The following is a 25,179-nucleotide window of genomic DNA, read 5'->3' as shown; positions in this document are numbered from 1 at the left end:
TGTGGGGTTGCAGGGGGAAAGCACCCCCACACCAGGCATCTCCCGTTCCGACCGCACTAACCTCTAGATGGAGTGTGGATGTCTCCGAGAACAGACATTGCCAAGTACTTACCTCTTGTCACTGCCTGCAAGAACCAAAGGCAGCTGCCAAGTAATACATTTCCACCAGTTTTGCACAAGCGTGAACATCTACAGGTCTATACTGGTGCAAGAGAGCTGAGCACGCGCGCAGGGAGACAAGAGAGAAGAGATCAGCTCCGTGAACATTAGATACAGCAGATCCATTTAATGATTAAACACACATGATTGTTTGCTTATAAAATGCAGTGTCACATAAATCTGCTAGGAGCTAATTGCCTATTATAGCTCATGGTACTGCTTGAGTCGGCTGCTGAATGATAAAGGGACTTCGAAAGGAGAGAAAGCCAGCGGAGCTCCGCTTGCTCGCCTCTGCCGCAGCCTCCAAAACGTTTTGTTTTCCAGTTCCTGCAAAGTGAACGCTTATCCCCCCTCTAAGTGATGGGGTCCCCCTGCCAAGCTCACTTGAGGGGGAAGGTAGGGGGTAAATTGAAACACAAGGGGGAAGAGGAATTGCTTTGATTCTTTTTTTTAATTTTTAACAACAAACTTCTGTCTGTGGTCTCGTGCCTTTTGCCCAGCCTCACAAATCACAGCAGCTATCTGGACTGTCCCTGGAACCAGCCTGGAGCTGGGTGACATTGGCCACCACCCAAAGGCAGCGGTCGCCTTGCACAGCCCAGCTACAGCAGCAAGGAGGGGGAATGGCAGGGGAAAGATCCACGTGCTACACAGCAAGGGCAGGCAAGGGAGCAATGGACCTCAGAGTGAAACCTGGTGTTGGAGCAAAATAGGAAGCAATGAGCAATGTGCCCTCTGTCTCAGAGCTCTTCTAACTTCACCCCAATTTTAACACCACAGGTACAAGGTTTACAAGTCACCTAGGCTGTTTGATACAGATCTGTATATACCTGAGCATCTTCTCACTGAATTCCCTGGGTTTCAGGCATATCTCTGTGGCTCTATCCCAGGACCCCGTCTAGTCCATTCCTGCCTCGCACACAAACACTTGGTCCCCACATGTGGCTTCATTGCATGCTTGTGCTGGGTTGGGCTGGGATAGAGTTAAAGTTCTTCATAGTAGCTGGTACGGGGCTGTGGTCTGGATTTGTGCTGAAAACAGTGTTGATAACACAGGGATGTTTTCGTTACTGCGGAGCAGTGCTTACACAGAGCCAAGGCCTTTTCTGCTTCTCACACCACCCCACCAGCGGGACGGCTGCAGGTGCACAAGGAGTTGGGAAGGGAAACAGCTGGGACAGTTGACCCCAACTGACCAAAGGGATATCCCATACCATATGATGTCATGCTCAGCATATAAAGCTGGGGGAAGAAGGAAGAAGGGGAGGACGTTCAGAGTGATGGCGTTTGTTTTCCCAGTAACCGTTACGTATGACGGAGCCCTGCTTTCCTGGAGATGGCTGAACACCTGCCTGCCCATGGGAAGTGGGCAATGAATTCCTTGGTTTGCTTTGCTTTGCTTACATGCACAGCTTTTGCTTTACGTATTAAACTGTCTGTATATAAACCCAGGAGTTTTCTCACTTTTACCCTTCCAATTCTCTCCCCCATCCCACCGGGGAAGAGCAAGCAAGCGGCTGCGTGGGGCTTAGCTGCCGGCTGGGGTTAAACCACGACAATGCTGCAGAGGAGGCAGCTGAGGACGAACCTGCAGAGAATGTGCCTGGAGATTTCCCCCCGCCCCACACCCAGGGGGCTGCCAGGCTGCAGGTTCAAGGTACTCTTGCAGCATGAGCAACAGAGCGCAGCGTTTCATGGCAGGAAGGAACACGATTTGTTTACACAGCAGGTTATATGGGAAATGCATTACATTACTGAAAAAAAAAAAAACCCTTTAGCAAAACACGTATATTCATCTTATGCCAAGAGTTTAATCCTACCCAAACGGCACTGCATTCCACAAAGAAATTATCCTCTATAAATCACCAGGGCAGGGGCAGGCCACGTCCCTCACATTTCAGGCTGAACCATCCACTGCAGTAACGACCCCATACAGATCAGCCACCATGCCAGTGGGAAAGGAGGGGATTTCCACTGAGACCTCGTGGAGCAGCAGATTTACCGCTGGGATAACTCCACCGAGGCTGGTGGTGCAACAGTGGGGACCTGTTAGAGGTTTGACTCAGACCGTCATTTGTACGGTTGTGCACACAGTTGCTCAAAGACAGAGGAACGGATCCATGACTTAGCTCAGCTATTTGGCTGGGAAAAGCAGCTGGCTGGAGCTGTGCCATACCACCCGTGCTACGGCGAGAGCTCCCACAGGGCAGGGGATGGCTGCGATGGACCTGCAGGCTCCGGGAGCACTGAGAGGGCTCGGAGGAGGGAGTGGAAGCTGGGAGGGAAGAGTGACTTGGGAAATCAAGCAAGTAGGGCCACTCAATAGCTACAAACAACTTAGTATACAACCTCCAAAACAGCAGCAGACCCCAGATCAGGGACCCACCCGCCTCCTTTGGGAAAGAGGAGGATGCAATGAAGCAGAAGGATGCAGCAAATCCCATTTTCATCCATACGCCTGGGCAGCAGGGAGCCAGATCTTACTCTTACCAGCACAAGTTCCTGCCTCCCAAGACAAAAGCATATTTATTCTATTTCTAACTGCTTCACAGCCCTTCTCGCCTTAACACCAACATTGTTCTCCCCAAACCTGAGCCAGCTCCTAACTTACAGCCTCGTTAGGATATACCACACAAGCGCTAATTATACATTGAGATTGCAAGCTAGAGTACTGCTGGGAAGAAAACCACAACTCCTTCCACCTTTCTAACATGATTTCATGAACCTGCACAATAAGAAACAGATCAATTATGAGGCATGATTAAGTGGGATCATCTCTTCATCTCCCAGCTATACTAAATAATTTACAAGGCCATTTTGGGACTGACGTGCAAAGCAGTTTAACAATGATTTAACAAAAAAGTATGATATTCCATCCTTTCATGGTTTCCAGGTGTTGGGACCAATTTACTTCACAGCAATTTTCATTTCTGGGCTTTTTTTTCCCCTCCTCCCCACAAAAACCTGCAGCTGCCAACTATGCTGGCATCTACAACAGCTAGGAAATGAATTTCCCTGTGAAGCAAATTCTTCCAGGATGAATTGAATGAAGGCAGAGCTCATAATTGCACATTACTGAAAACATCTCTGATAAAAAACTGGGGAGATATTTTTATCCACATCTCCAGTTGAAAATTGCTGGGAAAGATGCTTTTGAAAAGCCATCATCTCCAAGCATGTAATTATCAGATCCTTGAACAAAAACACACAGTCAAAAGAAAAAAAAAAAAACTTTCATTGAAATAAAAAAATTGGGGATGGCAATTGTTGGGAATGGAAGGAGAGAAATTCTTCATCCTGTGTGATTTTGCAAGTCTCTTGAGTTACCAGACTGATTTGTAAATCCACAGATTAATAAATTTGGCAGCTGAGAACATCAAGCTTGGTTAGCAATTTTTTTTTGTTATGAACGTAATAATAGTAATATAAAAAAATAATAATATCAGAAGCAGGCTGGCAGACTGTCACAGAACCGGAATTTCCTAACTCCCACTTAAGCCCGCTTGTCTTGAAACAGTATTCTGCCACCTTGAATAGACAGCCCTACAATGACCTGGGGGCCCTATCCTATCAAGGCTTAAGACCATGCATACCCTGATGGGATTACTCACATGCTAAAAATTATGCAGTACTTGCACTGACAGCTGAAAAGAGCCTTAAATGTTCTTATGCCTGGTAGTGTTCAATTGTCAATTGATGAACGTTGCTAAATATTTATTATTGCTCTACTTTCTCTCCTTAAGTTCTGCGCCAACACCTCTTTCTGATTATTACTACTTGCTAGCTTTATTTGTTTCTTTTGTCTGCCACACCTACAACATGCCTAAACACAAAAGCACAGGCACCCTTCCCTCCACGTTGCCCAACACCTTCTTCTGACCTGGGTAAAACTGCATATGATTTCCATCCTTAAGTAGATAATACCACAAGCAATAAACATTGGCACCCACATACAAGTACCACTTTTAACAGTTCATTTTGAAAATAAATCAAAGTCTACTTGCCCTAACATATACAAATACTTTGGCAGCATGGTTATCCCTGGCTTATATGGATTAGCAAATCCATATAACAGAACAACCATTATAAAGAATAATGAACCTGGACATTAAGCCAAAAGCACGACTTAACACACCACATGAAACTCAGTCCCCTAGTATGGGTCACTCAAAGCCAGAGTGCACCTCTTCCAGCAGAAATGAGATTTTCTTAAGCAGGTTGGCAGGGAGGTAAATGTCTGGGCCGGAAACTGGACTCCAACAGTTAGTGTTGGAGAGAAAACCTCAACAGCAGTTGTTCAACTGACACTATGGACTGACATTTTGTATTAAATCTGCCTGGCCTTCGCATTGCAAAACATTCTTCTACTAACAAATGTGTACCAATGAGATGTGCATGAGCACAACCCTTTTAAGAGGAAAACCTCTGTAACCTCCATACAGAAGGGGGAAAACTGAATAAAAAGGCCATTTTTTTCTATAGATCATGAAAAGTTGTACAAAATTACTTTAGCCTTTTTACTCCAATAAAAAGCAATTTTGGTGGAATGGGTCATCTCTAGGAAAGAGCAAGAACTCATTTCCACCACATATTTCAGCTCATTTAACATAGTCAACAAATCTTTAGAGACCTGGCTGCCAAAGTCCTAAAGCCATCAGCAGATATCCTTAAAACCTTATGGAGTATGGGTAAGACATCATAAGACTGCAGAAGAGCAAAATGCAATGTTCAACTTGAAAAAAACAAAACAAAACAAATAGAAGTGATATCAGAGCAGGGGCAAGAAAATGACAAATCCATCACCTTCTCTTTCAGTTCCTGGAACTGACCATCTGTGTGCAAGCTGCTAAAAGAAGATGAGGAGGACTAACTGTAAACCTGGATCTACCACAAATAAGTCATGCCCACTCAATTTCTTCCTATGACAGAGCAACATTTCTGACGGAAAATGCAAGTTGTTACATCTCAATTTTAGAAATGCTTCTGACACTGTTTCACGTGCTATTTTTATAAGTATGTTTGGGAAGCAGGATACAGATGATTATGAAGTGTATGCAAAACTGATTGGAAAACCACACACTGAGAAAATTCATCAGTTGTTCACAATCAGAAGGGACAGATGTATTAAACGAAGATCTGTAGGGGCCTGTCCCCAGTGTGGTAAGACTCCAGGCTTTCATTAAATGACCTGGATGATTGCAGAGAGATTGCTCTTATTAACTTTACTCACAGCCACCAGCTACGAAGGACTGGAAGTAGGCTGGGAAGTAAATTTTGAACCCAGAATGATTCATACACGTTTGAAAAAACAAATACACAATTCAATACAGGTGCATGCAAGCTATCAGACCTGGGCAGGAGTAACCAAATGAAGAAAGGATGGAGAAAAACTATCTCTGTGACAGCTGCGGAAGGACTCTTCAGATACTGTGGGTGGCAATAATTCCACAGTGCCATGTCATATGCAATAAAAGCTAACACCCTGGTACATACAAAGGTGGGTATAGTCTGCAAAAACTGTGAAATCATCCTTTGATTTTACTCAGCACCAATAAAAGCCTCAGCTTGAATGCAGTGCCCAGTTTGGGTACCACAGTTCAAGAAAGATGTGGTCCAGCTGAAGTTAATTCAGATTGAATCAGTGAAGTCTGGCCAGACATCTGGAAGACACAACTTCTGAGACTGGGGGGAGGAATGAGTTGTCTATGTTAAAAAGAAGATAGGGAGGAAAGAGAAAGGGTTACTACTGTCTTCAGACATCTGGAAGAGTGATGCACCGAGGGAAGGAGTAGTCTGTCATCTGTGTTAGTACAGGAAACAATGGCACCAGAATTGCAGATGCAGAAAGCTTTTCCTTAATATTTGAGTCTAGTGAATGAATTTGAGCTGATATGGTGTTTCCAGCATGGATGTATTCAACTGCAAGGTGGATGGACAGCAACATAGGTATGGCCAATACTAGCTCAGGGCTGAGCAATGGCCCAGACAAACTCTCTTTGCCCGGTTTTGGCTCAAGGAAATTAAGATCGCTGTGATTCAGCACCAGACCCAGAGATGTGTGTTTTGGTATGCACAACTCAGTTACTTTTTTCTCTTAATCTTTCATTTTGCTGCCACTGAGGCAAAGCTGACAAGTGACATAAGCAGCTTGATGAGCAGGAGTTATATTAAATAGCACTATTGTGATAAATTCTTCAATAAGAAAGATAAAAATCTTTCTTCCTAGGAGATTTATCTATGAATATTTCCTCCTATCTTCTTCTAGCTTCTCACATTAGTTTTCTATCCCTTTCAGACACTTTTTTCTCTATTTCTCCCCCTGCCTATTTGGCAAGCAGGGAAGATCTGGGGCTATTGCAGAGAGAGCACAGCACAGAACAGGGAAGCTGATCCCCTGAAAACCAACAAGCAGGAAGGGACAAAGATCTATTAACAAGTCTCTTTTCCTGGCCATTCCCACCCTACAAATAAAGGGTGCGTCTTGCTGGTCAGGAAGAAGGCACAGGAAATTCACACTGCTCTCCTTGGGCTGCAGAGACTCCATCTCACTTACACTAGAAGCATGGCTTCTAATGGCAACAAAAAAACCACCCTAAAAACAAACAACAAACCCGAACAGAAAAGCACTGAACATCCTCATTTACTACCTTTATTTTTTCTTTGCCTTCTATATAAATTGTATTTTTAAAAATAAAAAAATAATGAAATCACCAAGATGCATACATCTGAAACACAAAGGGTCTTCTGACATTGCCTGCATTGTAGTCAATTAGCCATTTAACTTGGGCTGGTTTGCAATGGGATCCTCAGCTAGTCACTGGGAGCAGCATGAAGGAGATTCAATGAGCTCTGTTGTTCTGCCCACTTCTGCAGTGGTCCTGCAGCAAGGACTAACTGAACATGAAGTTTGCTAGAGCAAAACATATAGGGTCTTCCTGGACTTCAGAAAGGCCATAAAACATTTCAGGGAAATCCTCCGATTGCAAAGTCTCTTGTGGAAACGCACTGTCACACTGGTATCTGCAGAGCCACACACAAGTTTGCTCTAACCAGAAGATAAATACTCCCCCCACCTTCCACAAAACATCACTGTTAGTTTGCGTTTTCTGACCCTTCCATTCTGAAGGTCAGACAAAAGTTCTGTATTATTAAATTGTCCCATCAGAAAACTTTGGAGAGTGGCTGGTGGAAAGGAAATACATCACCACGACCCTAATGGCTGTGGGCCCTGGAAGCACTTCTGAAACAATCCATCTGGTTTTTGGTTTTGTCCATCACACTTAAAATGCTAAAACAAGTGATATGATAGTAATTCACTTCATTGGTTCCAACTCAGATGGCTTCCAGATGAGAAGATGAGTCTCATGAAAAAGTCAGGTTGACAGGAGAAAAAACACATTAAGAACCCAGCTGAGTGACCAAAAGAGAGCTTCACTCAGCCTCAGCCTCAGCAAACCCTATGCACTGTAATCAGTCCCTCTCAAAGCTTTTCTCAATGCACTAAAATAACTAAGAAGAAAAGGGATGGCAGACATGAAATGAGATGGTTGCCCACCCCTCTCTCTGTCTTTGCTCTGTGGCTGGTGCAAAGGATGGCTTCATCTGTGGGATGCTGAGGAAACCAGTACCTACTGGGTGATGAAAGCATGGGCTTGGGCCTCAGGAGCACCACCAGCACAAGCTGTAAGGGTCTGATACCAAGGCAGAGAAGGCTTCCTTACCAGCTCAATGACTGCACCATTCCCTTGTACATGACAGAGCTACACACCACATTGACCTAAGGTTCTCCAAGAAATGCTTGGGGCTGATATCAAGAATATTTCTCATTTGGTCACCCGACACCCAGACAACATCACCATTTGAAGCAACACAGTGATCATCGGAACTTGCATCAACGAAGCACCAGATGTGTCTGGTGACATGTTTGAGGAGCTGAATGAGTGATCCCCTCCGTGGCTGATGGCATCCAGGAGACTCCTCCAGCACAGTGACTTCAGTGTCAGCCACCTCTGAGTTAGGGGCCCAGCTTATGGCTCAGCCCCAAGAGCGATGGGAGCTCCTGCCAAGTTGTCTTTTGATCTTTTCATGGAACAGCTGCATTCCTGCCCTGTTAAATCATGCACCCATACTCCCTCTGCCTACCAGGACTCATCACCATGTCTCAGACAGCTTCAAAATAAGCCCCAGCCCCCAAACTGCTCCTTGCTGTGCTGCTACAGCAAATGGACATTGCATCTACTCACCATCCATGGGATTAGGCAACACAGCCAGGCTAAGCTGCTTTACACCTGGTTTATTTTACCTCTCACATTTAGGGAGGAAAATAATTTTTTAAAGTTAGGTTTACACTTTAGGGCATCTTGGGGCCAAAAAGAGGACACAGTTAGTCCCATTACGTCACTTCAGGCAACGTAAAATGATTCAGAAACCAAAAATTACCTCTGTACTTCTAACTCCAATGCCTTTGCTTTAAGAGGGGAAACGCTTGCATCAGAGCAGCAGGGCGAGCTCCATGCAGCATATTTAGCTGCAAGAAGCAGAGCTACGGCATGCAACAAAGTACCTGAATATTGCGGGCAGTTAGAAATATCAGAGCCTGCCCATCCTGGAAAGACCAGGACCGGGATTTGGTCACTATACCCTTTGTAAAGGTGCCCTTCTACACTCATCCACCCACTCTTTTGCAGAAATTAAATAGATCTTTTATACTCCACGGTAATAGTGAATTGCTCACCCCAGGTTTCTAAAACAGGGGTTAGCATCTCATTCAAATGGCAGGTTTCTAGAAGGAGCTGAAATATTTATTAGACAAGGTGGCAGTAGATCAAACTGGAGGTGGGGGAGATGGCAGTGATCCCACCATGTTCAGAGTTCCTTACCCCCGTCTTCCCGCCCCCGGCCCTCTATTCACCATTGCTGAATGCCCAGCCCATTCACACACTGATCTGGAAAAATAAGAGAGCTACATTTACATTTTGTTTTCTAAAAAAGCAAAACAGCTGTAAAGGCTCCGCAATATCTGGGGTGCCTTAAGAACAGCCCCTGTGTCTGCCACTCTCAGCTGGAGAAGGGGAAGGAGGGAGGCAGCCTGAAGGGTACTCTCCAGTGGTCACAGGGAGAAATTCCTTCCAGAGCAGCAGAGATACATTTTGCAAATCAAAGCAATTAAGTCACAGTTTGTATGCAACGGTTCGGATTTGTAAAACCCCCTTCAAAGTAGCATATGAAATTGTTAATGACATTTAAGGTGGTTAAAGGAAATCAGAGTAAACAAAAGTAAACTACTGGAGGAGGAGGAGGGGGAAAAAAAATACAGGCAGGCTCACTCACCAAAGTCTGACTGCAAATCCTTTTTCAGTCCACAAAGCATGTCTGCTGTTATCTATCAAATCATTCAACTAATTGCAACAGCTGCTCCTTTCTCTCTCCCTGCCTGCACTGGAATCACTTTCCAGCCGGCTCAGGCTCACTTTCAGGCTGCCTCCCACAGCCGAGCACGGCTGCAACACACGCTGCTCCTCACTTCACGGCAGGAAAATAAAAAAGAAATCGTCCCGGACACTCCAGTTTGCAAGGACTCAAAAAACGTGGCAATCCTTTAGAAAGAAACGTCTTTACATGACCATTTAAAGTGTGACTCGCCAGTCCCGTGTAGAAATAGGAAAATGAAGGGGTTTTAGCTGGTCCTAAAAATCCCGTGCTAGTTCTCTTGGCTCGACTGGCCATCCAGCATTGCAAAGCAAAAGTTAGAAGCGCGGTGATTAAACGGAACAGCTGGTTGAAGGGGAGGCAGCCACTGAACCCTGACTCTCCAGCAGATGCAGCAAATGTCGAGCATGCACTTCATTCCCAGCAGTATTCCACCTCGCACCCCGCCGTTCGAGAGCGGACATCATCCCATTGAGATGTGCTGGCCCTTTCCTGCCTGAACCCTTCTGTGGCTCTCATGGGGATTTCAGGCAGGGGGGAGGGGGAAAAAAAAAGGAATAAATAAAAGGAAACACCGGCAGCCGGTGCTGCAGCAGAGGTGCCGCTGCCCTCCGCACCGTGCTCAGAGCCAGCTGCAGAAGTTGGCCGGCAGCGGAGCCTCACGCAACCTCCAAGTTGCAGCAGCAGCAGCGGGGCTGAGCGCAAGAAGAGGCTGCGACTGCAGTATTGCCTGACACACTTTCCTCTCCCCCACCCCCTCTTGGCAAGTGCTTGCAGAGCCTCCAGCACCTTTCAAGGCAATGTCAAGCTGCTGTCAAAGCATTACACTGCCTCCCAAACACACACACAGCATAAGGGAGCATGAAGCTGCAGTCTTATGTCCTGCCTACAGCGTTTTCTGAAAACTCGGTTTAACCCTTTCTAGGAAGGGCAGAGGAACTGTCATTGGCAAAACACGTGCAAGCCCTGTGCTAGGATTTGGGTTGCAGTGAGGGGACGCTTCGGGGACAATGCTGGTCGCTAGCTCAGTCACGGGGAGTCCTGCCCTCTGGGACAGGATGCTTCATGGCTTACCCCGAAACAACTGGTCCTCCACGATGTGTGGAGATAGGGTACTGGACTAGAAAGAAGTTGTTGTAATAAACCAGTCTCTGCTTCATTTGCTATTAAAATGAAAAACAAAGTAGGCTGACTTGTGTTGGAGATACAGAGGATAAGGGTGATGTTACCATGCCAGCTGTGGGGTATGTGGCAGAGGAGGCAGCAAGAGTGTGTGCAGGGCTCGCATCCCGCCTGCAGCACCATTGCAGGTCCCCATTTCAGTCAAGCTGTGAGACACAAATCCTGTTTGTGCCAACCAGCCTACGGCTTACGTCCAAAAGGCAGTTTTCTCCATAGCTGCTGTATTCCCTTGGGAACTGGTATCATCTATAATGGCAAGATTATACCCACAAATGGTGAAAAGCAAGCAAGACAAGCATGGTCCAAGGCACAAAAGCCATCTGTGGTTTTGTAGGAGGGTCCAGTCATGTTTAAGACTCCTACTAGATTTGTCTGAAAGTGGTCAAGAGGTTACAAATTTCGCAGGATGTTCATGAAGAGGCAGCAAGGTTAAGTCTTGTTTCCATAGGAAACAAATCAGTATAAATTAAAAGGGCCTGAACATGTCTGCAGGCACCAGCGGGGAATTTTGCAGACCTGGAGACCCTAACTCTGTGTAGCCCATGTGGAGAGGAAGAACTGGCTTTCAGCCTAACATCAAGAGTTCTTGTTTGAATTGAAATGCAGCAACATCTCTATTTTGGTTTGAACTCAGCTGTTTCATGCACAGAGAACTTATACAAAAGCAATAAAATTACTAAGTAAGAAAAACCTACTTACAAAAGAGATATTTTGGTCCATAATTTGTTTTTAAGAAGTTGTTCAGTCTGACAATAGATTTAATTAGTAATTGAGCCAAAATTTGTAATTAGAAATCTTTTCACACAGCTATTAATGCTTTTGCTGCAGAGAAATCTCATCTTAAAGGAAAAAAACATCTCCAGTTGTACCACAAATACAACAAGCAGCTGCTAATTTGAGAATAGCCCACTGCTTTGGATGCCACGAAATGGACATCTCCAATAGGATGTTTTAAAGAAAAGCTAAAAGCAATCATTTATGTTTATGCCACCATAAAATTCTTCCTAGAATTTCTGCTGCATTGAGAAGGGGTATAAGAAGGCAGGTCTACTACATAGGCGAAGTTGCTTGGTTTTGTGGTGAGAACTGGATGGAGCTGCCCTGTTCCTCTGCTACTGGTGGAAAAAGAAGAGGCATTTTGGCATTTCAAACCCAGAATTGCTTGTGGCATTCATTGAGCTAGTTGGCAAGAGCCCAGTGCACCAGGAGCCTGGAGAGGATAAAGATGTTTACTCTATGGTTCCTGGCCAAAACCTATAAACACAACACTTCATGTTTCAGGTGGCACTATATTCAAACCAGTTGAAGTGAACAGCTTGAGTTTCTAATGGGGAAGGAAAAGGGTACACTGCACACACCAACAAGATTAGGCGGGCCAAAAAGATATGTTGTGAAATCAAAATATATAGGTGTCATAAAAGTGTGAGGCATCAACATAAACTATGGCTTTACAAACTCAAGGAACAGTATGTAAAGCTTTGATTTTTTATGAACAGTCTGTACATCCTCCTGTACCTCTTGACATTAACTTTATGTTTGTGTGCTCGGAATTAGCAGCTATCCAAAAATGTTCTGCAGTATCAACTTCATACAAGCCTCACCTAAGAACATCAGGTTTTTCCCCACATACTGTGTCCACTGGAAAAAGAAGGTAAATTTTGGAGGGCCAGGGAAGATGTTAAAAAAAGTCTTTCCGGGGGTGGGAAGGGATCTCAGTTCTGCTTTCTTCGCGTATACTGGTCTCTTATTACCATCCTAGGAGCAAAGAGGGTGTACAGAACACTTTCTCAGGCCCTCCCTTAAGTATAAAATGCTGAGCCGAAAGACACCACAGGCCGAGGACTGTTCATGGCTGGAACACCTTCTGGATGGTCCTTATAGAAACATCTATCCGCATGGGCTCTTGGCTCTCATCCACACAACTAAAGAGGCGATACCAGTCAATAGGCCACCAGTCTACAGAAAAGGGTACGTACTCTTCTCAGGAACAGGCTGACTTTTGAGCAAAGGAGTAGCTACCCGCACATGTACTAGTGCTTGGCGTATCATTTCTTGTACCCAACATATACTGTCCTGCTATTGAACTTAATATATCTTTCCCCAGAGCTAACTTACAAATCCTCCCAGAACCTCAGTGGGAGTGAAACTGCAAACCTTACATGACCTAAATTGGTTGGGATGACATTTACAGAATACACTTTTATGCAAACAAGACAGGGAGGATAACAGAGGGAAGATCACAGGCTATTCAGAATATCAATGATTTAGTCCGCTGCCTGACGGGTATTTGTTCCTGAGATTTAAACCATTGCTTATTTAACCACATCCAAAAGCATCCTCGTCAGAAGTCACAGGACTGTGGAACACTGAAGCAAGATCCTGAAATGGACCATTTAGCATTGAACATGCTCTGAGCCCAGGAGAACATGGAGAGGATCTTACATCACTCCGCATTAGGAAGTCTCAGGAGACTCTCTGAAGACAGCTGAATGAACATAATGAACATTCAGCCACAGGAAAATGATGAGGAAAAACACCCAACCACACGCACTTACAGGGCACAGAGAAACACCGAAGTTCTAACCGCATATAAAAATCATATTAATAGCAACAGAAATTGCTTTGGGTTAAGGAAGGTTCAGAAGAGACTGACGCAGATGCTTTCTATTTCTTTTAAATTCCAATCTTAAATTAAGATTTTATGATGCCATCTCCTTCTCCCCATCCTACTTCTTCCATTTAAAAATACACTCCTGCACAGCAGGGATCAACCTGGGGCTGGGGACCCCTCTTCCTGCTCATCCACTCTGTCAAGGCTTGTTTCTGGCACGGCAGACCCAGTGCTTCCAGCTGTCTTACTGGGAAAGAGTTTTTACCGGGAACTCCAACTCATCTCTGCACAAAATCAAAAGGTTTGGAGAGTCTACACCCCTCCTTGATTGATTGTTGGTTGCAGCAGACAGGGAGGAGGAGGAGGAGGGACCAGAGGAAGACCCATCATTCTCTTGGTGGAAGAGACTTCACAGCTGATTACCCAGCTATCCACTGGCTGCACATTTGCTCCATTTCATCTGCTCCAATTTTACGTAGTTGTGCTTATTTAGAAACCCCAGACAACTGCACGCCAGCCTGAAGCCTGCAGCAGGCCTCATCTTTGGTCTGAGCAGATGCCCTGTTTTTCACACACAGAGTCAAAATGCTATTTTACTGATATATTTTTATGGAAAAGGGACAATAGACTTTAAAAAAAAAATTCTTTAAGGAAAAAGGTATTTAAACAGTTTAATAATGGAGCCAGAAGAAGTCGTCCTTGATTATTCTTTCCTTTAAAGTGCAAATTCCACCAGCCAGTCTTAAACATTAATTTATTACAGTTAATGAACACCGCAAGATAAATTCACCCATCCAGGAGGCAATTAGAGCCCTTGCTGCACACACACACGCAGAGCACCGAGACAGAGCACGCTGCCAGAGGTACTTCCAAGACGCCCATCCATTCCCTTCACTGCCAGAGCACAATGAAACAGTCACTGTACGTTTTTCTGCTTAACCATTTCAGAAAGAGACATCCGCATCTGTCATCGCCTGACAGCGCTGCGGGGGAGTGGTGGGGGATGCAGGATGCCTCACGGAGCTGTGATTAATGGGAAGAAGGATGTGCTGCAGTGACCCCTTCTCCACGTGACACCGGCACTTCGGCGTTCCCCGATTACACATCTCGCCTGTAGGCCAGCATCCTACCTGGGCTGAAATGCACACCAAAGTATTAGACTTCTAGTTCAGGAAAGAAACAAAGCTAAAAACTGTAGTAACTGGAAGTTCCAGTTTTTAAAACCTGAAACTTTTGGCCTGTTCCCAATGACCAACTTCAGAAGAGCTCCTTCCCTCCTAACAGCGGGGGACATTTCCTTCCCCACCCCGTGTAGATGCAAGCCCAGGCACTTGAATTGTCACTTAATAAATTTACAAACAAGTCAGTGAGTCTGTGTCTGGGACAGAACTGGCCCTTTCCCTCCGAATCAGTCTAGTCTTCTCCATCAGACCCCTGGCAATAAATCATAACCTGCCATGGCTCACCCCTTTCTTCTTACAAGCAACTAAAAGCCAAGCGAGTTAACGAGAAGATTTTTTTTTTTTTGCTAAAAGGAGAGAAAACATCTTTTCTCAACTTCATGTAGAAAGAGGTCACCATACTCCACTGAAATGAACAATGAACTACATTTCATTCCCTTGAAAAACTTCACTGGCTGGTCTCAGCCAGATGACAGAGCACCACAGTCCTCTGAACTTCAAGGGTCTGTACGTTCACCTCACAAATACACGTTCCCGGACACTTTACATTTGGTTTCTCTATGTGTGTTCCTGGCAAAAACTTTTTTGTGGACCATCAGGAATAAATGCGTGAGAACATGCTCACGAGTAAAACTCATGGATCAAGTCACTGGGCTAACAAATAAGACAGGATGTACCAGGTTTATTACTATCATCAAATTTAAGGTACTGGACTACATGAGAGGGACTGTCACAGAGGAGAAATAGCTACACGGATTTGGGAATTAAAAAATTCTAACCCAAAACCAAATAAGAAGAGCATGTTGCCATTTTCAGTAGTCACGGGTTTCTTTTAATAATTTTAGGTACAACATCCTTTTAGATCCATGAAAATGTTCACCACCATGGTCCTGGTGACTTCAGGCACACCTCTTGTCCTTCTCCTGGCCTCCATTCCCCCATCGTCTGTCTTGCTACTGCAGCTTTTCTGAGTGAACCACAAGGTCAGGTCTGTGCTTTCTGCAATTATTTGCCAGAGGACATCATACTGCTGGGTAACACAGGCATTTCAAACAGGAGTCAAGAGCCATAAATAACAGGCACCATCACCAGAATTCATGCCTGCAAGCCATGCCCCCGCCAAGGCACTGTCTCACACCGCTTCAAAGTGTTTTCCAGCATTTCTGAGTTTAACCTCAATGACTACCCTGCCTCCTCCAGGCAGCTCCTCCTTACTGCCCCCTTTTAGCTAATACCTCAGTCAGCGATCTTAAGTTGTGAGAACGGGTCCAAAACCCTGGCAGAAGGATTTTTAATGATAGTCTGCGTGGGAGGAAGGCAGTGCTCTGATCTGCGGGGAGCAATTGCATTTACGGATACTTCAGCCGTACTTCAGGTTATGCAAAGAGCAGCCCCAGCCACTTTGCCCTCGCTGAGGCCACAAAGAATGGGTCCTCAGGGCAGCATGGAGCACATCTTTCTCCCTTAATACTGTACATATGCTATGCCATTCTTTTTTCTCATTAGGAGAAATCCCACAATTTACCCCAGGCTCTGGATTTCTGGATCTGGATAATCATAGTAGGACACTACAGGGCTGGGGACTCCAGCACGATGAGAGAAACAGTGGAAAACAAAGAGGCTGCAGCAAAGTGCAAGATCCCTTATTACCGGCTGGCTCTAATGATACAGAAGAGCTTGTTCAGGAACCTTGTTAGCAGAGGTCATCCCAACAAAAGTGAATCTCAGCTTTCCAAATTTTTTTAAGCCAAATGGAGATGAGCTTGACAAGATATAGCTATAAGCAAATCAGCAGGAGGTTAATGATCCATCAGCAACCATCAGCCATGCCAAGGCAAGGTGGGAGTTTATGACCTGCTCCAAAAGGAGCAGAGCTCTGGAACCTGCATGCAAAGCATCTGAAAGTGCATCCATCACTTTCAGCTAGACAGAGCATATTTCTCCCATTTACGTCTACCTCTGTGGCTGTATTGTATGGAACAAGCACTTTTTCTGGGCAAAACACACACCCCCATTTGGGGATGTTCCTCATTGGCTTTAGCCCCCCGCCCCAGTCTTTCATAGCAATGTAGCTAGCAGATATCAAACAGCCTTGGGACACAAGTACAGTCCTCTTGAGCATACACTGAACCAGCACAGCAAAAAACTCATGTGAATGGAGGAATCATGCAGAAACGGAGACCAAGAGCAGTGTCATGCAACCGGGGGAAACCAAAATGCTTAATAGCTCCCACCTTCTCAGCTTTTAGTGATCAATGTGCCCAAATAGCAGCAAGTTGTTTACAGCTAAAAAACTGAGGGAAAAATAAGCGTCCAAGTTCTTCAGCAATGGGACTAGGTTCCAGTTTTGAGGTCATTAAACCACTCCAATTTACACTGCACTTGGCACCTCAGTATCAGCACCAGTGCTGCCCTGGCAGGGCCTGTTCATGAACTCTCCTCTTCAGCAGAAATGCTGTTTCTTTTTTACATTTTATTAATATCACCAAGAACAAAAATAGTGATGGGTCTGTATTAGCAGCCGGCCAGTATCCACCTTCCTTCCCCACTATGGCTAAGCAGTTTAGATGAAAAAAGCTCCATCACAAAGACCATTTTAATCAAAAACGGAAGACAGGAAACACATCCTGCTGTGGACCTTTGGATATAGAGAGAATGGGGAACAGGTACTTCAGGCCTCCAAACCCAGAACAGCAGGCCCACAGCTCAATCAGCCCAAATGACGGCAGGGAGCTGCCCCATGGGAGCAGAGGTGCGAACTCCTCCCTACGTCACGTGCACAAGAGCTCAGGCCTTTGCAATAGCAGGGACTGAAGAGTTGTCCCTCTTACTCCAAAGGGACTCGGCGCTTAAGCCCAAACAAAAGCTCCTTCCAGTAGCAGGGATGAGGGCCGTGCCACATCCTGCCCCAAAGGAGAGAGAGAGGCCACGCTACGGCTTACTGCAGCCTGAAGGACAGGTCTTAACATTTAGTCAGCATCCAGCTCCACTCCTCCCTGTGAGGGGAAAAACCTCCGCATCTTCCCCTTAAAAAATTTATCTTGGCACTGGTCTTTTCAGAGGCAACGCTGCCAACGCAGATGGAAAAATAAGCAAGTGGGTCATCAGTCTTAGCAGTTGTCACACAGTTTCTTTTCAATGAGTAGCAGTGTAACAATGCATTAACAATAAATGAAATGCCATGTTAACACTAATTTGCATAGTACGGAGCCACAGTGCTTTGCTTCCTCTATTCTCCAAACTCTCCTGACCTGCATATGAATCGAGATGAAATTTAATTGCTGGGGCATTCAGCAGAATCACTGAATTCCTGTTTAATGAGGCTTCATTTGTACTCTGTTGCATCAGATACCTTCTCTCCGAGGTGCTGTATTAACTAGTTCAGATGTAAAATATTTTCCAAGGCATATTTTCATATGCATTTCAACAAGGAAATAGCAGGAAAGTGCTGACTGCAAAAAGACGATGTTAGTATCAGTAGCATGATAAGGCTAGCAAGATCCCAAGAGCACCAAGCTGTATTCCTTAGGCAAAAAAAGCTTTAATGGCTTTTATATCTGCTCTTACGCACTACCATGCAGCATCTACGCTGTGCAACTCTTCTAGAAGAGACAAAGCAAAGCTAGGTGGGACCTGGCCAAGGTCTGCATGGGAGACAGCCAAGAACTAGGAGCAATACCAATAATGTTGGTGACTCAGAAAAAGCACAGCCCACGTTGCACCCAGAAGTCAGAGCTCCGGGTGGTTTTGCATTCAGATAACTCATTGAGCTTACCTCATTCAGAAGTCCTTGGCCATGGCCAAAGGGTTCATTTCCACGTCAGGTAGCTCAGCCTACATAGCCAAGCAGTCCCGGGAAAGATCAGCCCTTCTTCTCTTTTTTTGCTTAGATGTAACACAGCCAGTAACAGCAGCTCAGGCACTGCTGGTTTTCAGTGACACATAGTGACCAAAGCCACAAGTCCCCCGAAACACAGCTGGTCACATTAACTCATGGTAGTACGGGATGCAAGGCTGCACAGGCAGTGCAGACAGGGATACCTGGCTGAGAGGGACACGGCAGTGGTCAGCGCCGGATGAAGCCACGAGCTGGCTGTCGGCTCCAGCCCGAGCCTCTCACCCACGCTGGGTCTGCAGCACAGACCACGCTGAGCGACGCCAGCGCTGCACTCGTACGTGAGCCGCAGGAAACGCGGGGGGAGCAGATCACAGTAAGCAAACAGAGATGACCCAAAAGGCACTGCAACTCCACGGCGGCTGGCGTGCAGCTTTCCGACACAGGGTGAAACCAGGCCAGGCTGCCTTGCTGCCACAGGAAGGCTCATGGCGCTACCCAGACGCCCCGAGGAGTGACGTGGCTTTCAGAAGCGCTCAAACTCACAGACGCCTTCAGACAGGGTCGATCAGCTGCATGTTTTGGGGCAAGGCATTTCCATCTGCTGGTTTGGCTCCAGCTCCAGCTTGTGAAGTTTTACCTCCCAAGCTGGGACACAGCTCCAAGTAACCCCCAAGTGCTGGGACCAGTGAAATATAAAGAAGTATTTTGGCTTTAGAGCGCGTGGAGCTCCCCAAGGGACTGCAAATTGCTTGTTATTGCAGGCTTGCAAGACGGGATCAGCCTCCCTCCTCCCATCCGGGCTCCCCAGGAACAGTTACAGCACGCTCATAGCAGTACGTAAAGGTTTACCCTTTCACTTGTGAGTTACAGTAACCTATAGAAGTACTGCTTACGGCTCATCCCCAGCGTTGGTCCACACAACAACAGCGGATTCATGCTAGTTGCAACAGGCCAGAAGACAGACCACAAAGTCAGTTTGCCATTTGCATTATAAGGGGAAAGAGTAGGGAATAGAGTATGGTGCAAGGCAGTCCTAATTATCACAGGGTAGCTAATTATAAAGGATATAAATTGACAGAAATAAAACCACATGGTCAATAATAGTATTTTTTTAAAAGCTGGAAATTTTAGCCCATTATCTTTACAGCTGAAAAGCTTTAATTGAAAATGGCTAATCTTCCAGTGGGTTCAGGAAGGGTTTACAAGCTAATTGCTCTCTTTTCTTTAGGATTAACACTGTGTTCTGTGAATAGGGGTGGAGGGCAGCAGATGTGCAGCCTTTACTCTCTTTAATCCAAATGCCCCCACTGCCACAAATGCTCCCAACGCTGTGCAGTGGCATAATGGAATTGCTTTCTCGCACATAAAGTGGTTGTTCTGAAATGAAATTACAGCCATCGATTAGGAAGGGAACAATAAATTTCCTCCACCACACATCCCCATCACGAAAGACACAGCATTAGCCTGTAAAAATCCCTGATGGAAGTAAATCTTGCAGGAGAGAGAGAGCAGCTAACAGATGAATTTACCATTCTCCTTTCGTAACTGGTAGCCTGTGTCATTTGGACGTGGGCAGAAAAGTCATTATCCTGCAGAAGCCAGAGTGTGATCCCACAAACTTCAGGGTGGCCGGGACCAGGCTGCTAAGCTGTAGGCTGGGAGAATATTTAAAGGAGCCGGTGGGGAGAACAACAGCCTTCCATTTAAGCAGAGAGAAATTGCTTTTGTTTTGCTAACCACAACGGCAACTACAACCTATCACTCTCACAGGCTGCAAGCAAAGTTACTTGGTAATCTCAACTACCTGGGGTAGGTGGGATTTGCATTACATGAGAGAAAGGGGTTGGCTTGATTATGTGATCTCTTTGGGGGGGAGATCGCTTAAGTAGAGAGATGAAGATCCCTAATAGTAAAGGAAGAGTGACCCCTAATTCGCAGAAAGAGGGGAGGGGAAGAAAAAGTGCATTCAAAGATATCTGAAAACTAATAAAGGCAGGTCGTGGCCATTCAGCTCTTGCTGCTACATGGCAAGGAGTACTGAGCCCTCCTTCACATGAAAACTGCACCCTCGCTGCTCAGAAAACCAGACATCTGGCACATCCTTGCAAGATCCTGACTATGAGTCCAAATGGAATAACACACCCATTAGCAAAGCATTTTTTCATATTCCCTTCATCAGATGGGAAGGCCACACCATTGGGAGTACCAGCGTGCCAACCCACTCTACCCAGACTGCAGCTGAGAAAAGCAACAGAGCACCTGGGGCCAGAACACATGGGGAGAAGGGTGAAGGATTTGGCGTTTTGAATCAGAAGGAAAGTAAAGCTAATGTTTTATATCACAAAAGCTCAGCAGTGCTGCTCAGAACAGCAGCAGTGCCTTTCTGGAAGGCGCTAGGGAAAGGGTCCATCCCCACCTACATGAGCTAACAAGCAGGAGAGCATCACCTGGGCTTCCTCTAGGATGGCCAAGGAGAAAAAACACATTTTCCTAGAGAACAGTTAATCTCAACTCCCTTGGATTAAGCTCCTAACTTTAGCAATCTGTACAGAGAAAATTCATCTCTTTTGACAGAAGAGCAAATACAGCTCATTAACTGCTTCCCCTATTCCTCCTCCCCTTAAAACCTAGAATTTCCTGCTGAATCACTATCAAAGGGAACATACTAAAACCCAGCAAAAAAGCAGTGCAAACACCACCCATACAAGAGTGTCTCAGTCAAACCCACGGCAGCAGGAGACACAAGAGTCCAGGGAAAGGGTACCAGACACAGAAACATCAGAAGCTCAACTAGTTTTTAAAAACTGAATTTGTGCAAAGTTCAGCTGAATACTTGCCTTTTTAAACCCTTGCCTGAAATAGTCACTTAGCCGCTATCCTAAAGCGAGCCTTTCCCTAGCTAGAGAAATGGAATATTTAGTGTTCAAATGAAGACAAATTGTTGCCAGTCAAAGCATCATATTGCATTCAGCAGTGATCTCTATCATGCAGAGAATTTCCTCGACTGAGAGAGAAAACCTCCAGAGCAAGCAGATGACAGACACGCGTATCACGGGCATATGACAGTATTAAAATCTAGATGGATGCTGCGATATTAACTGCAGGGGTTAGGAGGGGATATTTTCAAAACTCTATTAACCCATTTACCCAGTTTACGAGAAAGACGCCTTCTCATTTGTACCTTTTGATTACACATGAGAAGAGGCAGCAAGTGTGCAATCTCCACTACCTCAGCAGCCACTTGCATGCTGAAACACAGTAGGTACATGTGCAATAAGGCATTAAAAGTTAGAGGGTGGGTTTTTTCCATAAAGTTTAGAGCAGTATTTAGAACAGAGCTGTTCCCTCAATATCTTTATTTCCCTGTGCTTTCCTAGACATTGTTTCTGCTACTCAAAGGCACAGGAACTGCAGCAGAAGTTCACTCTTGAGAGCTACACCTCCTACTCCAAAAGTATATTTCTGTGCAAGGGCCACTGGGAACAATGTTGAAAGGCTCACTGTTGCAAACCTTATTACTCCACGAAGATGAACACACAGAATCCAGGCCAGAATCAACACTGGATGAATTATTGCCAAGAAAACCAAGTTTTGAAGCTGTACACTTGGCAAAAAGACAGTTTGACTGCCTCCTTTTTTACAAAGCAAAAAAAAAAAAGCAACACAGAGAAAAAATTATTTTCTGAGAACTATAGGAAGAGCTATGAAAAACTAGTTTTGCTATCTCCCACCTTCATATTAGCTGACATCCCTGACACACAGTAATAACCAGACCAACTGCAGAACAGAAACTAGCATTACAGGTTTAGAAGAGCTCCCTACAAAAAGTTTTTAATAACAGAAATATTCTCTCCAATTACTTACAGAATGGTAATTTAAGGATATTTATTCTCTAAAATATATTGTACTATAAAACCATTTCACTCAACTATTAATTCGTTGCTAAGAAGCAGTGCAAGGCTTAATAGGACATGGAGATTTGAGTGAAAATTATGGGGTTGCTGTCTATATAGCTGAGAATTGATGCATATATATTGGGCGGGGGGGAGAGAAGACAACAAGAAAATAGGTCTTGATCAAAACGATCAGACAGAGCAATGAATTTCACAGGTGCTCTGATCCAAGCAGCAATGCCTGAGGGACAGATCGCAAAGGGGGCATTAAAGCTTCCTTGCAAGACTTCAGGTGCACCCTGCAGTAACCGCACACTCCTGGAGAGCACCATGTGATGGGCAGGTAGTGGCCTAGGCATAACTGGCTAACAATTACTTACAATTTCTGTGATGTTCCAAGCTAATTAAGAACTGGATTCCTTTAGAAATAGCATTTGTCTCAAACCCGCAGGGTGTTTTTTCAGGCAGCAGTTGCACCATCGCAAAAGATGTTTGTGATCTGAATTGCAGCCACGTTAAATACGCTATTAAATATACAAAGCATCATCTTGCCTTAGTTATCCCCAAAATGACTCATTCCTGGTGTAAAATGATTTAGCCAGAAGAACAGGGCGCTGGAGGAGGAGGGTGCAAATGCTCTTCACAAGTCATTCCTGTAGCTGCCACGTCAGTCTTCTCCCAAAGCCACTCTCTCCTCTCCCATCTTCTCTGGTGAAAGCCTCCGTCCAGCCTCCTCTGGAAGCACTGCCGTGAAGGAACCCCACGGACAAACACAAAAATACTCTCCTTACTTGGGAGGCATCCGACAATGTAAGTGTTTACTGGGACCCCGCACGGTGAAGGCCTGGGAAGGCGGGTGCCATGGCTGCTCACCGCTGCAAGAAGAGAGGTGGGCACATCCACACCCGTAGCCCCCACATCTGCTCATCCCACCTGGGGCCGGACAGCTTGGCCTCCTGGCCAGGATTCGCCTCTCAGCAGAAGGCAATCCAAGTGCACCAGCCTCCCTCGCTCTAAGAAGAAGGTATTTGGCAGGATTTGACAGTTGAGCATAATTCCAGATGAAACAGGCCAGATTGAAGGATTTCTGCATAATTAGAAGTATAATACTGTATTTAAGAGCCTCCTAAATACCCACAGCTAACAGAGGGCAGCGTGCTCGGCAGAAGCCCATCTCTCATCACAAGGGACTAAAGCTGGCACTAAGAGGATGCAGATTCTTCGATTTCTTTAATACCTCGGCAGCCCAAAAGCAGCAGCAGACAAAAGTCCTCCCCAGGACAGGCCAAGCCCACAGCAGATCTCCTCAACCAGATGCCCTGGCTCGGAGGCATCCGATGTTCCCAGAGCACCAAAGTAGCTGTGCAGGTACCCAACCTTTGGGGAAGTTTCTATAGCAATGAGGTGCAAAGAGAATTTAGGTGTCTACATGGCACAGCTGATTTATGCCAGCATGACTACATTTAAGTCATTGAGACTACATTTAAGTCATTGAGGCTGAGAGAAAAGCCTGAAAAAATAAGGTGCAACCCACTATTGGAGGAATCCCCATGACAGGTTTTAAGTCTCAGATTTTGGGTTGATAGGTCATTCTCCTGTTAGCTCTGCCAAGGAGCAGGGTGGAGGCTTTTCTTTATACTCCAACTGTTTAAACTCCATACAATCCCAAATTTCCAAGCTTTTAGAAAGATCTAGTCCAGGCAGTACCTGCAAGATACACTCTTCTCCAAGCGGCAGGTGAAAATATGGTGGTTACAGGGCAGTATCTTACTGAAGCAGAGAAGAACAGGACAGCTACGCGTACATGTTTTCTAAATACACGTCCAGATTTTCGGCAAGGCTTCCAGGCAGCACCACCATCAACTTTTCCTCCACAGGGCACCATGGTGCCAAGGGAGCTGCAGAAGCGGTAGACCTCTCCGCTGAGACCAGCACCATCCCAAGCAGCGGCTGGAAGCCAAGAGGTCAGAGGTTTAAGGCTGGCTGGGACCTTCCTGAGTGCTTTCTTGCCAGCCAGCACACACTTCCCTACAATAAGCTCATCCTCGCACTGCTGCAAGGAGGAAACTCTTTCCTTCCCTAACGGAAACCCCAGGACAGAGGTGCCAGCCCTGCCTCCTCAAAAGGCCAAACTCAACGCTCGGATTAAAGGCAAAACCATCCTGTCACCCCAGTCCTACACTACAGCAGCCACTCCTCTGCACGCTACCACTCCCTCTGCCCCCGGCTAGGCAGCCTCTGCTATTTCAGGAGGGATGAGTGCGTGCAAGTGTGCGCTGCCAATGCACAATGCACCTGCACTACGGAGGCACCATCTGGGGTAAAATTTGAGGCTCTGCTCTCATTGCTGTTTGCAGCCCTGCAAGCTCCCACCCCACCACATTGCTGACAGCACTGCCTGTCCCTGAGCCCTGGGGTGACAGAGCAGTTTTATGGGCTAAGAAATGAGATGCACACCTGTATCACAGGATGGAGGAAACAGCAGCTGCTAAGCTCACACTTCTGTTGGGACAACTATGACTTTTCCAGGCTCTCCTCTCTGCTAAGACAATATTGCCACCTGTATGCTGTCACAACTTCCCTCCCTGACTCTTTGCCTTCCTGCACAAAGGGGCTTCCTTAAAGGCTAAACCATGGCTTTTACAAATTAGGAATTTCATATTCTTCAGTTGCAGCAAAAGTTTCAAAGCAAGCGAGAGGTGACCATTCGGGGCTTTCTCTCACCTGTCTTACAGATGACAACTCCTAAGGGATGGTGCCACACAGCCTCCCTGCCCCTCCACGTGCCACCTCGCAACCCCTCCCTGCAAACACTTGCTGGAAGGCAGTTGAAACTTTAAAAAAAAAAATAATCAAATCACGAAAAGGATGGGCAAGGAAGGGGAA

At 45.7% G+C, this 25,179-nt stretch overlaps 1 protein-coding gene across 5 annotated transcripts in view; it reads right to left on the bottom strand.

Moving 5' to 3' along the window:
- GRIP2 (glutamate receptor interacting protein 2) overlaps positions 1 to 25,179 on the bottom strand; it is a 292,164-nt gene that overhangs the window by 77,475 nt on the left and 189,510 nt on the right. Inside the window, exon 1 of one of the 5 annotated variants that reach the window (XM_054838460.1) lies at positions 9,490 to 10,263. The exons of the other annotated variants lie outside the window; for them this stretch is intronic. Coding sequence (XP_054694435.1) covers positions 9,490 to 9,529 — 40 coding nt within the window. The 5' untranslated portion in view covers positions 9,530 to 10,263. Of the gene's footprint in view, positions 1 to 9,489; positions 10,264 to 25,179 lie in introns of those variants that run through there. 5 annotated transcript variants of the gene reach the window in all.

Source organism: Grus americana, chromosome 11 (genome assembly GCF_028858705.1).
Source record: "Grus americana isolate bGruAme1 chromosome 11, bGruAme1.mat, whole genome shotgun sequence".
Lineage (NCBI taxonomy): Eukaryota > Metazoa > Chordata > Aves > Gruiformes > Gruidae > Grus > Grus americana.
Note: the sequence above shows the minus strand (reverse complement) of the source record. Positions and strands in the feature narration are given on the sequence as shown.